The 15071-nt window shown below is 33.6% G+C and overlaps 1 protein-coding gene, 1 long non-coding RNA gene and 1 pseudogene across 7 annotated transcripts; 2 read left to right on the top strand and 1 right to left on the bottom strand.

The window, feature by feature from the left end:
* Positions 1-208: 208 nt before the first annotated feature.
* On the top strand, positions 209-1887 carry LOC139816225 (putative nuclease HARBI1). Its single transcript, XM_071783624.1, has 3 exons — positions 209-336; positions 534-923; positions 991-1887. The coding sequence occupies exons 2-3, from the start codon at positions 547-549 to the stop codon at positions 1826-1828; spliced, it is 1215 nt and encodes a 404-aa protein (XP_071639725.1). The 5' UTR covers positions 209-336; positions 534-546; the 3' UTR covers positions 1829-1887.
* Positions 1888-2126: 239 nt separating this feature from the next.
* On the bottom strand, positions 2127-4141 carry LOC139816226 (uncharacterized; annotated as a pseudogene).
* A 1733-nt stretch (positions 4142-5874) lies between these two features.
* LOC139816460 (uncharacterized) lies at positions 5875-9357 on the top strand. 6 transcript variants are annotated; one of them, XR_011733020.1, is made up of 7 exons: positions 5876-6685; positions 6805-6924; positions 6997-7923; positions 8002-8397; positions 8541-8691; positions 8774-8886; positions 8954-9357. It is a non-coding gene; the product is annotated as an uncharacterized lncRNA (long non-coding RNA). The 6 variants fall into 6 exon arrangements; XR_011733016.1 differs by having other exon boundaries at positions 5875-6685; positions 6805-7923; XR_011733019.1 differs by lacking the exon at positions 5876-6685 and having other exon boundaries at positions 6726-6924.
* Positions 9358-15071: the final 5714 nt, after the last annotated feature.

The raw sequence follows: 15071 nt of genomic DNA, 5'->3' as shown, positions 1-15071 counted from the left end.
AACGGCTTTTTGCGAACTCGTCGAAGCTCTCCTCTGAAACACTCGACCTCGGTCTCTTATTGCACTGTGAAGTGTCCATCGGCACGTTCCTATCATCGCCAAAGTCACTCGAGTCCTCGGGAGAACTCATTACTGAAATATTGCTCCCCCTCCGAGAGGGGAGCCACGAAAAACCTACACCACGCGCCCGAATAGAAGGTCGCCCCGGGCCGATACGGTGAGACAACACGACACTAACTATAATTTAGCAACTATCGATAGCGGCTGAGAGCGATTCGTATACACGTCCGACTCGTGCGACGGTCCGAGCCGGACCAATACATGTGGATTTGCGTTGTAGGTTATGTTTATGTTCTGTTATGAAACTGGCAATACATAGAGGACATGTTGACATGTAATAAGCTATTTTTTTTACTGCCTAAAATAGCTTATTACATGTTAGGATGTTCTTTATGTATTGCCAGAGTTTCATAATTTTTTGAATTTCCGAGTTGGGAATGTTCCCTTATAAGTTTAATGTTATTTATTTGTAGATAGAACCTGTTAATGGATAATTTAAAGGCAGCTGGTTTAATTGTGATCAGTTATTTAAGCAAATTAATATTCTTTGATCTAAATGACAACAATGATGATGAAGATAGCGACGAAGAAATGATATTGTATTTGGACAGATTGAAAGTCCGCATTAATAATCCAGCAACCAGGCCTCATCGCATTGAAGGTTTTATCGAAAGAGTTATTGATATGTCTACTGCTTCCGAATTTCAAAGTCACTTCAGAATAACCGTGACAAGCTTTCAATGGCTCCTAAATAGAATAGCCCCTCTATTAGAAAGTGCTCGAGCAGCTGGACACCAAACTACAGATCCAAAAATACAATTACTCGCCTTTTTATGGCTATTAGCAACACCAGACAGTTTTCGGTAAGTAAACAAGTTATAAAAAGTGCAAAATATTCATTTTGTAGTTTAACATTTTGTTATTCTGCAGATCAGTCGGTAGTCGTTTTGACCTAGGAAAGTCTACACTATCTGCTATTTTTATGCGGGTTGTGACTGCTTTAAATGAAATTTCTCCAGAAATTATATTTTGGCCAAATGTTGAACAACGCCAACGCATAGCACTATCTTTTCAAGCTTCTGCTGGAATAGAAGGCATAATCGGTGCTATCGATGGAACGTATATTGCTATCAAGGCTCCAAGTGTAAATCCGGATGTTTACATTAACAGAAAATGTTTTCATGCCATAACTCTGCAAGTAATATGCGAAAATAGAATGTCAATTCTTGATTGCTTTGCGGGTTATCCTAGCAGAGTATCAGATATAAGGATTTTTCGAAATTCGCCAATATACGAAGAATTCATGAATCATTCGAATAATTATTTTGATGAAAGGCAATTTATTATCGGGGATAAAGCATATCCCGTTTTCCAATGGTGTATACCTCCCTACATCGAGAGAAGAAATGTTACGGAAAGGCAAAAGCATTTCAATACTTGCCATGCCAAGTCTCGCCAAGTAGTTGAACGTTGTTTTGCCCTTTTATTTGGAAGATTTAGACGACTTAAATATTTAGACATGAATCGAACAGACTACATAGCACCAACAATAATTGCTGCATGCGTTTTACACAACGTATGTTTAAATAATGAAGAAAATCAAGAAATACGAGACATGTTTATAGATGAAGGGCTTCAAGCAGTGGTGGATCATGCTGACAATGTTAATAATGAAGCAGCTAATTACGAAATAAATGCACAAGAACTGGGAAGAGAAGGTCACGCATTACGAGACAGGATCGCAGAAAATTTGTATCCGTTTCAATAAATCACAAATTTCATGAATCATTGGTTTTATTTCATATCTAATCTAACATCACTTTTCACATTTACAGTTTATTACTCCGTATTTTCGATCTTTTTCAAAAATATAGTTGTATTTAAAAACCTTTTTCATCTTATAAATTGGAAAGTTACATAACATGTAATAGATAATATAGTTTTTCTTAAAAGCTAATTGAGCACAAAGTATTTTAACTCAAATAATTTTACTTATAAGCTACTTGAACGTTAACTATATTTCAAATATAATATATTTATTTATTTTGCAATACTTACAGGTAATAATAGTATCACATATAATGTAAAAGTAGTATCACATCAGTCTAAAAGTAAAATATCACGTCAATTTCAGTCTTACTTTTTACAACAGATAAATCAAAAGCTCGGTTAAAAGTTCCATTCCAGAATTACAGCACATAACATAAAAGAACTGTTGTAAAAAAAATTAAAGTATTTCTTTGGTATAACAATCTCCATTACCTTAGTGATTTACCTTGCAATACAATACGAAATGTTATTGTATGAATTTATAACTCTTATAAAATAATAGAATTATATAAGCTAAATAAAAACCTCATATTGAAAACAAAAAGTATTTTATACTTTCTAAGTGCGATTATCCGTAATCATTAAAACAAAATGTTATTAGCAATCTTTAAAAATAAGAAAACAAAATAAAATATAATATAATATTAATCTTATCAAAATGATTAATTTTTAGTATTTGGTAAGTTTGCAAATGAATTTGCAATATTTTCTAAAATTTTTAGAGCTGCATCTTGTCGAGCCATTAACTCATTATGACGTTCTTCTTTTTTAGCTTCCCTTGCTTTAAAATTTTGGTCGTATGTACTTAGTTGTTTTGCTAATTCACTTCTTTTTCTTATCTTCGACTTTTTATTTTTCTTCGTTGTAATCTCTTCATCGTCACTGCATGAATTTTCTTCAATTTCAATCGATGATGTCTTGGATGCACGTTTAATCCCTCGTAAAGAAGATGCAGTTGACACTGGCTGCACGTCAGGATCCTGACCAAATATTTCGTCCATTTCAAAAAGTAATCGAATTTTATCGAACCTGCTCCACTGCTCTTTTTGACCCATGTTATCTTTCTTTTCCATATACTTCTGTTTCAGATATTTAAATTGTTTTTTATTTGCTCAGTTGTGTGCATCGGTAACTTTTGAGCTATCATGTCCCATACTTTATCCTTTTTCATTGTCGTGCTTTTAAATAGATGTTCATGAGACTTATATAAACTTATTAGCTCTATAATCTCATTTCGATTCCAAGAAGTTCTGCTTGTAGTGTTGTTTTCTTGTTCATTATCTGTAATAAGGTCAGATCTTGAAGACTCCGTTTCAGCTTGAATTCCAGCGTTTGGAAATAATGTAGCAGCTTGGGAAGAAGTAATAAATATTAATGCATTTCCTGTAACAATAAAACAATATTAAAATTTTTAATATTTATAGCCATCCTCAAATTTATGTGCGAATAATGAACAAAAACATTTTTACATAACCTCTATAATTTATACCACAAAAGTATACGTTTACATAACATACAAATAGAAGCACTTACCAGGTTGTTGTTGAACCAGAATATTTCCTGATTCATCCCTGATAACATTTCCGTTCGGCTCAGTTACAAGTACGTAATTCATGTTTTTTGTGTTACTTTAAAATATAATCACAAAGCATACAGGAATATGGAACATGTATATCATATATGCGCAAGCGCAACGACGTCCAAGAATCGTTCCGTTTCACGAGACAACCTCGAGTGTGACATCACACTTCGCCCGGATGAACACTCCGGCATACGGAACGCACCCCTGCGGTTATTCCTTTGTGAGATACGACGATACGGTAATGGCGGATCGTCCTTCCTTCCTTGCACGCAGTTATAAAGGCGTGGTCAATCTCTGAGCCGGTATAATCTCGTAGCTGATGCTTCGTAAGGTCTGTTTATCGTTGAACAGAGCTGCTATGCAGGTAGCAGATATCAGAAATCACGTCGTTTAGACGATAATCGGTATTTGTCAATGCTACGATTCTCGCTTTCGAATATTCTAACACCGGTACGTCTCAAGCACGAGCACGTTGTTACCTCGACCAACGCCCGGAAACGAATGCCCGCTCGGTTCGTCGCAGGCTCGCACGCTTCTTCTCGCGCACGCGCAATACAATACTTTATTCAAATTACGATGCGTCCAGCGCAGAACGCGCGGGAGCACAACTGACGACGCTCGTATCGCCATCTAACATGTCTCGATCTGACTTATTTATTACGAACACAGTCGCGCTATATTTCCGATATATGATCTCTCCTCCTTTTCTTCTTACATTTTAAACAGAATTCAAATAGCACATATAAATATTAATGTAGTAAAATATACATCCAAATGCCTCTAATTGCCAATTTTAACTGTTTAACATATTTGAAATATTGACAAATAATTGCGTGCCATGAGCAACATGTAAAATATTGGCCAATAATGTATCGATATACATCCTGCAAGATTTGTAAATAATGTACGTTTCTCCGTGGTAACTTTTGATAACTTTACACAGGTTTATTATTATACTTCAACTACACACATTGCATCTAATTGACTGATGCTTGATGAACGCAAATGTCATGTAATAGAGTGATAAGAGCGGTACTAATCCCTTGAATCTGTCTTCAATATAAAAAAAAATACTCCTTAATCACATATTAACAATTCATATTGGTACTTCAGACGAGATTTTCAAGACGAAATCCATTACTCCTCGTCGTTTCGTATAGCTCAAAATTAGAGTCGTTTTAGCTTCGAGTGTCAACGACGACGACGGTGGTCCATCCCTCTCGAACGATTATTGTGACGACCGGGGAAGACAGTGGTGGCTTTGATTACGATATTGTGCGGAGGAGAGGCTCAGACGCGCCGTGACTTTGCCTGCTTAAATCGCATGGCATCATAACGTCTAGCAGGATACAACCGCCAAATCTTATCGTCTTGCGCAACACTGTGTCGCGATTTCTATAATATGCAAAAGCATTAAAAACGCGATGAGAATATTTGACGTTTCGTCCTGTTCGAGCTTTTTCCTGTTTCTGGAATTTCCAAGCATGCATTTGCATCGTTAGCGCCTACTTTGAAAGAAAAGATAGACTGAAATATATTAAAAGTGTTCAATACATCGTGACATATTTCTTAAATATATATATTTTCAAATATTTTAATTTCTATTTGAGCATCTTCTCTGAACGATTAGTTTGTAACTATTGAGTTTGACAATAAATTTTATTCAACATTTTGGCGATTGATAGAAAATCGTCGGTGTCTCTCATTCTTGCAGAGATCGAAAGGGATTAATTATCCGTTAAACTAAACAAAGGTGATTTTATTTATTCACTTGATTAGGGTAAAGAAACTATCAATCTTTATGTTACGTTGTGATATTAATTTGCAATATTATTAAATAAATTGCAATAATTGTATCGCAACCGCGTCAGTCATTAACTAAACATATAAATAGCGTAACTTAATTTGCAATCTACACTACGTTCAGTCGTGTATTTCCTTTTACCTTGCGGAAAAAAGCCATTCTCTCCACTTTTATCACGTAATTACGCCGCCTGAAATTGCGAGTCTCGTTTCGATCGAGTCAGTTAAATCGATCACTGGTCTCCGCGCGAACGAGACTTTGCCGATTGGAAATTTCGGCAATTTAACACGGCTTATTCGATTTCTTCAGCGCCGATATTCCATAGCCCTTCATGAGAATTTAAATGGCATGAATGCTATATTGCGCGCGAAATTAACACGTGCACAGTGACATATATATATATATATATATATATATATATATATATATATATATATATATATAAACCAATAAGATATTGTTATAAAATCTATTTTACAGCACACTACTGTGTTATACATTTGTTATGTATGCAACATTTTTTAACATTTTGTATTTTAATTCTCGGTGAAGTTATTATAAATTACAATTCATATTATATGTATAACTTGTTATATGCGCATCGGGCAATCAGAAAAAGTTGGAACAATAATTATGTCGGACACGTTCGTCATTGCTCAACGAATATTTCCCCTAGGATCGGTGGTACCTTTTAATTTGAGCTCGCAGCCGAAAAGTTTTATCCAGTTCGCCGATAATCGAATGCTCGAACCAATTTCCATCGGTGTTTCCCTTCCAGTCTTCTTGTCATCCTCGAATTTGTAGCAGTTCTATGAAATAAGAGGAGATGTGCGGAGGAAAAGAGAGAAGGTATAACATAAAAAAAGCAGCGTTCTAAAATAAAAAAAAAGAAGCACGAAAAGGATCGTTCTCCGGGGACAAGCGGAAGCGATCGGGACGAGAAAATTACCTTCGATCGGTTGACCTGGACCCGATAACAGGAAGGACGCGGAAAGAGAAGTATCGCGAAGAAGGAGGGGACATAGAAGAAAAATAAAAAAAATAACGTGACCATGGGAGAGAAGAAACGAGGAACGAGGTCCCGTGAACGACGGAGGAGCCAACGGAGGAGCGAGAGATGTGGATGGATCGTTCCCGGGGGACATCCATGGTAGACGTGTTCCATGGCGTGCCGCAGGACGTGTCCATGGTGTGTTTCATGTCGTGCTGCGGCGCACCGATGGTGCGGGTTACGGCCGTACCATAGGTGTAGGGGGCTACGTAGTTGTACGCTTATCAAGAGACACGGTAGTGTCTCGCGCCAAGTACGCGCGAAGCGAGACGCACCGTGACTCTTTTACGCGAACGCATGAGTTGCGAGTATCCGAGATTTTGAGATCTCAATAACGAGTGAACGGATCAATTTCTAAGTAGGTTCGATCGATAGCTTGGGGTTTGATTTATAATAAGAGTCTTTTTTTTCCGTTACGTGCCCTACGAGCGAAGATATTGCGATGCAAAGTCCAAATCTGGAAAATTTTTTTTTAAGAAACGTCCACGTCGGACAAAAATGGCGGCTGGTGTGTCACTTTCCCATTTTTGACACGAGATTGCACTCGTGCACTGTCGCAGTGCGTGACAGTTTTTTACAACCTAGAAAAGGATAAGTGTAAGTGTGTGATAGTCGTGACCGTTGCCGCGTCGTGACAGATAGTGAAATATATATAAGTATTGACCGTAGAGAGCTGATGCCGAGAGATCTTTAAGAAGGAAGGTGTACATCTACAAAATCGTACAAACACGTACGTATATGCTGCCTTGTAAAAGTTGTCAAACTGTATGTTTACGCGAGCGTTACTTCTGTAGTAACTTACGATAATTCACTCGTTTACGCGGAGTAAATTATCGTAAGTTACTACAAAATCCCGTTTACGCGAAGGAAAATTCTGTTTACGCGAAGGAATTATCGTAAGTTTACTATAGTAAACTTACGATAATTACGCTCGCGTAAACGTAGTAAGTGAAATATATAAAGTATTAACCACAGAGAGCTGATGTCGAGGAGATCTTCAAAAGAAGGAAGGTATATCCAAAATTGCACACATACGTATATGCTGTCTTATAAAAGTTGTCGAACTATATGTTTATGTGAGTGAGTACATCTGTAGTAACTTACAGTAATTCATATTAAGATACGTCGTCGTCTCTCAATCAGAGAAACGTAACCTTCACTACTTTCAACGGTGGCTCTTGATTTCCGATCATAATAGTTACTATAAAATCTCCCGTTTACGCAGAGGAATTATCGTATCGTAAGTTACTACAGAAGTAACGTAAGTTGCGTAAATAGGTTATAAAAATAACACGATGTTATATATGCGGTTTGCCGTGAATATATATATATATATATATATATATATATATATATATATGTGTGTGTATGATTTCTGCCTAGTGCTCTGAATGTCATCTAGTCATACATATCAAGAATTTTTGATGGGCTTCTTCAGAAGATAGGATACGAAGAAAATCATAATGTATGATGACGATATCACAAAGATGCTAAGGCTAGATGCCACGAAATGTGCATGTACCGTCGGTCACGCGGAATGCAAGAGAAAATCCGCCGTTAAATTGAGCGAACATTCACGAATCCTGATACCCACAAGTAATTTCTTACAATCTTCTTATGATCCTGATTATCTCATAATTTGTATTTTTGTACGTGTATTTTTTGCTTTGATAGAAGGAACGTGAAAAAGAGCAGGAAAAGGAAAGAGCACTAGCGGCGAAACAGACAGAAAAGAACAAACAGAAGAGACAGATTCAAGCTTTGTCTTTTAATCTGGACGAAGACAAAGATGAAGCTGAGATGTCTTCTGACGAAGACAATGCCGAAAAATCCCCGCAGTCAGAAAATGTGCAATCTGATGGCCCTGCGATTAAGAAGATTTAGAAAAATCCAGATGTAGATACATGTTTTTTGCCAGTAGGGAAAGGGACGAAAAGGAAAATAAACTTAGGAAAGAATTGAGACAAGAATGGGCTAGAAAGCAGAACGCGTTGAAGGAAGAAGAAATTGAGATCACATTCAGTTATTGGGATGGATCTGACCATCGTTGGAGTGTTATAATGAAGAAAGGTGAAAGAAAGGTGTCTCAATGGTTTAGAGAACGTTTAAGTTATTAAAATACTCCAGTGCCACTTTTGGAGTAACATTGGCATGATATATAATGTTCTGCTGCATAAATTAAATTTTCACATACAGGTAATTCTATCTATTAGGTTCTTCAGAGATGTTTAGAAGTTCTGAGGCCCGAATTCAGCGAGCTTAAAACAGTAATGGCAGATCAGTTAATGTATGTCAAGGAGAATCTTATATTACCGCACCATTATACGTTTTACTGCAACTGTAACTGATTTTATTGTAACTAAGGTAAATATACTAAATGATAAAACTTATGAAGCAATATCACAATGTTGGCATGTTATTTTAATGTATGTAATATTGCGATTAGGCACGAGGAAAGAGCGGGCCTCTGTTCACATTTGACGTTCACGATGATATTCGTATTATGCACAATGCTTCTGTCGAAACCGAGGAATCACATGTCGGAAAAGTTTTACTTAGGTATTTATTATTAAAAGAATATTTTGCATAATTCTTTTTTATGTTATTTTTTTATTTTTCTCATTAGATCATGGTACGCGAGGAACAAACACATTTTTCCAGCGAGTAGATGGGAACCTCTTGATCCAACGAAAAGTTACGACAAGTATACAGTGTCGGATAAAAATAGGAAGAAAGCTAAAATCTGATCTTAGATTCAACGAATTGTCCAATTTTGTTTAAAGGATTCAGATTCAAGGACTGTAAATATTATAACCAGATAAATAACTTGTTTCATCGTACAATTAATTCATTATAAAACAGCTGATTATATATATATATTGTAGCTACATTGTATTTTTAAGGACTGTGATTTTAATTCATTCAGTTATGTGATAATATTTAATTCATTTACTCGATTATGTAGCTCTACTAAATAGTTAAGTTTTCGCAAACATTTGGATGGAAAATAAAAATACATGAATAGTTTAATGACTTGAATATAATAATTACAATATGAAAATACAAAACCATACTTTAATTCATTCCGATAACAGTCAGAAACAGTATTAAAATATTAATCCATGATCAGATCCTCTAACAGAAATCTATTTACAAATATTAGATGTATCATCTCTTGTCATTTCTTGAAGATAACTGTACAAAAATAAAATATATACAATTATATCGATTATAATCACGTATTATTCATAGATTTGATACAAGTTGGATCCATGTATGTAATATTTTCGGGAAAATGGTCCATTATAATAAATTTTTTCTCAGTCGATCTGTTCAAGCAGTCAAGAAATCCGAACCAATAAATAACTAGTCCAGACCCGAATTTGTTCCAGTAGTTTCCAGTTTCGCATCGTTTTATATTCTTCATGTGTTTTTAATACATGAATTATTACTTATTTGAAAATCAATAAGGAATAATCACATTGTCAGGCAAATTTTTATTTGAAAAATAATAATTGATTTAATATAAATAATTTAATTATTGCAGATAAACATTTAAAAACATGTTAATATTATATATATGTATATATACGATATATATGTGTATTTATATCTACCTAACATAGAGAATTCACAAGAATAACATTAAATATAATAAATACGTATTTAATCAATAAATACATATTTAATAAATTTCAAAAATAGAAGACAATAGTTCTATATTATAACTATTATTACATTTAATGTTATAGCGATTCTCTATATAATACGAATATAAATACACATATATGTATATTTGTAAAAAATAAGAGGTTTTTATATATATATATATATATATATATGCACAAAGCATGTTTTGGGACATCGCTATTTTATTCGTTTAATTTATGCTATATTACTTTACATAGAATGTGCAATAGCAAACTTCGTTTATAGAGCAGAAAGCAAAAAAATATTGAGAAATTTTGTAATTATTGTATACTTTGAACCTTTTTGAACAAAAGCATTGATTGGAGACTGTTCTCAAATAATACAATCAGTATATACAATGTCCTCAAATTATACAATTGACATACCTGACGGAAATGTCCTCAAATTAAACATTCTACCCCAAAATCTTAAAACAATTTCTGTCTCCAAAATAAACGTTTTATCCCAATGTCTCCTAAGTATAGTTTATACAATTTAAGCACTAATTTCTTTTTTAAAATGCATTTTAAGTCTGTTTCTTTGAAAAAATTATAGTGTAAATTATTTTTCTAGGTTTATTAATTTTTAAAATAGTTTTTGGAAATACGTATTTTTAGAAATACGTTATATTATTTTATTCTCTATAATTTATAGTCATTGTATAATTTGAGACTTTTTGAACAAAGGCATTGATCAGAGACTGTCCTCAAATTAAACAGTCAGTATATAACTGTCTTCAAGTTATACAATCAGTATATACGAATATGTACTCAAATTAAACATTCTACTTAACATCCATAAACCTTAATTTATTTTCCCAAAATAAATGTTTTATCCCAATGCTTTTCAGGTAATTTATGTACAGTTTAAGTCCTAATTCTCTTTGTTGAACGACTTGCTTCAGCCAACATTATTATTTGAAGTTAAAAAAAGTATATGCGTATCTAAATATATGCCAAATATGTATTTCTATGTAATAAATAATTCATATTACATGTACATATATGTATAACATAATTTAAAAAATATAACAAACAAAAAATGTTGTCAGCGCAAATTTTGAGCACGGGGTCTCGCTATTAGGACCCTGGGACATAAAAAAATTAAGCAGTGAGACGTAAGCGGTAAGCAATTAACCAATATTTATCTTGTGGTTTTGAGAATTCTTAACTGGGATTGGTCAATTTGCTTACTGCTTAAGTTTTTTATGTGCCGTGGCCCGCAGAACTTAAACAGTACATAAAGTATACCTGAGAAACGTTGGGGTAGAACATTTATTTTAAAGACATAAATTGTGTTTTAAGAGAGTGTTAAGTAGAACGTTTAATTTGAAGACATTTCCGTATATACTGATTGTATAATTTAAGAACAGATATATACTGACTGTATAATTTGAGGACAGTCTCCAATCAATGCCTTAGTTCAAAGTATGTAATAACTATAAAATATAGATCTGTGTTTGTACTGAAAAAATAACATTTGAGAGTGAAATAATGTGACGTATTTTTAGTAAAACAAAAAATGTATTTTTTAAATTTTTTTTTACATGCATATATTCATTAATTTTCATTATTAAACAAATTAATTAAACCAACATTATTATTTAAAGTTAAGTGAACATATGCATATAAAATAGAAACTTAAAAAATATATTTTTTGTTATTAGAAATATGTCACATTTATTTTACTGTAGAACGTTATACTTTTAGTACAAACACAAATCTATATTTCATAGTCATTGTAGTTTAAAAAATATAACAAACAAAAAATATTGCCAGCGCAAATTTTGAACATGGGGTCTCCCTATTAGGACCCTGGGACATAAAAAAACTTAAGCAGTGAGACGTAAGCGGTAAGCAATTAACCAATAGTTATCTTGTATTTTCGAGAATTCTTAACTGAGATTGGTCAATTTGCTTACTGCTTAAGTTTTTTTATGTGCCATATGGCCCCCAGAACTTAAAAAGTACATAAAGTATACCTGAGAAATATTAGGGTAGAACATTTATTTTAGAAACATAAATTGTGTTTTAAGAGAGTGTTAAGTAGAATGTTTAATTTGAAGACATTTCCGTATATACTGATTGTATAATTTAAGAACAGATATATACTGACTGTATAATTTGAGGACAGTCTCCAATCAATGCTTTAATTCAAAAAGTCTCAAAGTATGCAATAACTGTAAAATATGGATTTGTGTTTGTGCTGAAAGAATAACATTCGAGAGTGAAATAAATGTGACGTATTTTTAATAAAACGAAAAATGTATTTTTTAAATTTCTATTTACATGCATATATTCATTAATTTTTATTGTTGAACAAATTGGTTAAACCAACATTATTATTTAAAGTTAAGTGAACATATGCATATAAAAATAGAAACTTAAAAAATACATTTTTGTTATTAGAAATATGTCACATTTATTTTACTGTAGAATGTTATACTTTTAGTACAAACACAAATCTATATTTTATAGTCATTGTATACTTTGAGATTTTTCGAACAAAGGCATTGATCGGAGACTGTTCTCAAATTATACAATCAGTATATATTTGTCCTTAAATTATTCAATCAGTATATACGGAAATGTCCTCAAATTAAACATTCTATTTAAAACTCTTAAAACATATGTCTCGAAAATAAATGTTTTATCCCAATGCTTTTCAGATATAATTTATGTATAGTTTAAGTCCTAATTCTTTTTGTTGAACGAATTGTTTCAGCTAACATTATTATTTGAAGTTAAAGAAGGTATATGAGTATCTAAATATATGCCAAATATGTATTTCTACGTAGGAAATAATTTATATTATATGTACACATCTATAAAATATAATTTTAAAAATATATAGGAGTACAAATTAGTTCGGTCCGTTTTCAAAAAATGGCTCTGGTTGTTATGAATGTTTCATAGTGACAGCTGATTTCGGCGGTTTCAGAGAGGTTAACATCTGTCAATAATACTCATTGTCAGTTTATATCGCTTTGAGTTTCATTCAAAAACTTTGTTTTTTACTGTGTTGAATATGTCAAATTTTGTGTTAACTAAGCAGCATTTGCGGGAGGTTTTAGTTTTCTGCTTTAATTGGAAAAAAAATACAGTTGAAGCGCATCGAATGCTTGTGGAAGTTTATGGTGACAATGCTCCAACTGATAAATCATGTAGGGAATGGTTTTGACGTTTCAAAAAGGTGATTTCAGCGTTGAAGGCAAGCCTCGCTCTGGACAGCCAAAAAAATTCGAACACAAAGAATTGGAGGAATTGCTCAATGAAGATCCGAGTCAAACGCAAGAGGCGCTTGCAGAATCACTTGGAGTGACTCAACAAGCAGTTTCCGTACGATTGAAATTCATGGGAATGATTCAAAAGCAAGGCAATTGGGTGCCTTATGAACTGAAACCGAGAGACGTTGAAAGGCGATTTTTCACTTGCGAGCAGCTGATTCAAAGGCACCAAAGAAAGGATTTTTGCCTTTGAATCAGCTGCTCGCAAGTGAAAAATCGCCTTTCAACGTCTCTCGGTTTCAGTTCATAAGGCACCCAATTGCCTTGCTTTTAAATCATTCCCATGGATTTCAATCGTACGAAAACTGCTTGTTGAGTCACTCCAAGTGATTCTGCAAGCGCCTCTTGCGTTTGACTCGGATCTTCATTGAGTAATTCCTCCAATTCTTTGTCTTCGAATTTATTTGGCTGTCCAGAGCGAGGCTTGTCTTCAACGCTAAAATCACCATTCTTGAAACGTCGAAACTATTTCCTACATGATTTATCAGTTGGAGCATTGTCACCATAAACTTCCACAAGCATTCGATGCGCTTCAGCTGCACTTTTCTTCCAATTAAAGCAGAAAACTAAGACCTCCCGCAAATGCTGCTGAGTTAACACAAAATTTATTGACATATTCAACACAGTAAAAAACAAGGTTTTTGAATAAAACTCAAAGCGATATAAACTGAGTATTATTGACAGGTTAACCTCTCTGAAACCGCCGAAATCAGCTGTCACTATGAAACATTCATAACAGCCAGAACCATTTTTTGAAAACTTACCAAACTAATTTGTACATACTCCCAATATAAAACAAAAAAATAATGCCAGCGCAAATTTCGAACATGGAGTCTCGCTATTAGGACCCTGGCACATAAAAAAACTTAAGCAGTGAGACGTAAGCGGTAAGCAATTAACTAATAGTTATCGTGTGTTTTTGAGAATTCTTAACTGTGATTAGTCAATTTGCTTACTGCTTAAGTTTTTTTATGTGCCATGGCCCCCAGGACTGAAACAAGTACATAAAGTATATCTGAGAAACATTGGGGTAGAACATTTATTTTAGAGACATAAATTGTGTTTTAAGAGAGTGTTACGCCTGGTCTACAATGGATGTATTAAGTCGTAAGTCGTAAGAATTGGCCAATCACAGTCGATTATTCTCCTCAAAATCGATTGTGATTGGCCAATTCTTACGACTTACGACTTAATACATCCATTGTAGACCAGGCTTTAAGTAGAACGTTTAATTTGAAGACATTTCCGTATATACTGATTGTATAATTTAAGAACAGATATATACTGACTGTATAATTGAGGACAGTCTCCAATCAATGCTTTAATTCAAAAAGTCTCAAAGTATGCAATAACTGTAAAATATGGATTTGTGTTTGTGCTGAAAGAATAACATTCGAGACTGTTCTCAAATTATACAGTCAGTATAATATACTTGTCCTTAAATTATTCAATCAGTATATACGGAAATGTTCTCAAATTAAACATTCTATTTAAAACTCTTAAAATATATGTCTCGAAAATAAATTTTTTATTCCAATGCTTTTCAGATATATTATATATATATATATATATACAGGATGTCCGAAAAATCGCCTACTCCACTTCGGGAGGTGATTCGGGACCCAAAAACAAGCAAAAAAGTTCATACAAACATAGGTCCGGAAATGAGCCGTTTCCAAGTTATAGCCACTTTTATGTTCAAAAATCGTAAATTTTTATTTTCAATTTTTTTAATTACAATTACCAAATTCTCTCAAGTTTCTGTCTA

This window comes from Temnothorax longispinosus, chromosome 7, assembly GCF_030848805.1.
Source record: "Temnothorax longispinosus isolate EJ_2023e chromosome 7, Tlon_JGU_v1, whole genome shotgun sequence".
Classification (NCBI taxonomy): domain Eukaryota; kingdom Metazoa; phylum Arthropoda; class Insecta; order Hymenoptera; family Formicidae; genus Temnothorax; species Temnothorax longispinosus.
The sequence above is the reverse complement of the archived record's forward strand: the minus strand, read 5'-3'. Positions and strand labels throughout refer to the sequence as shown.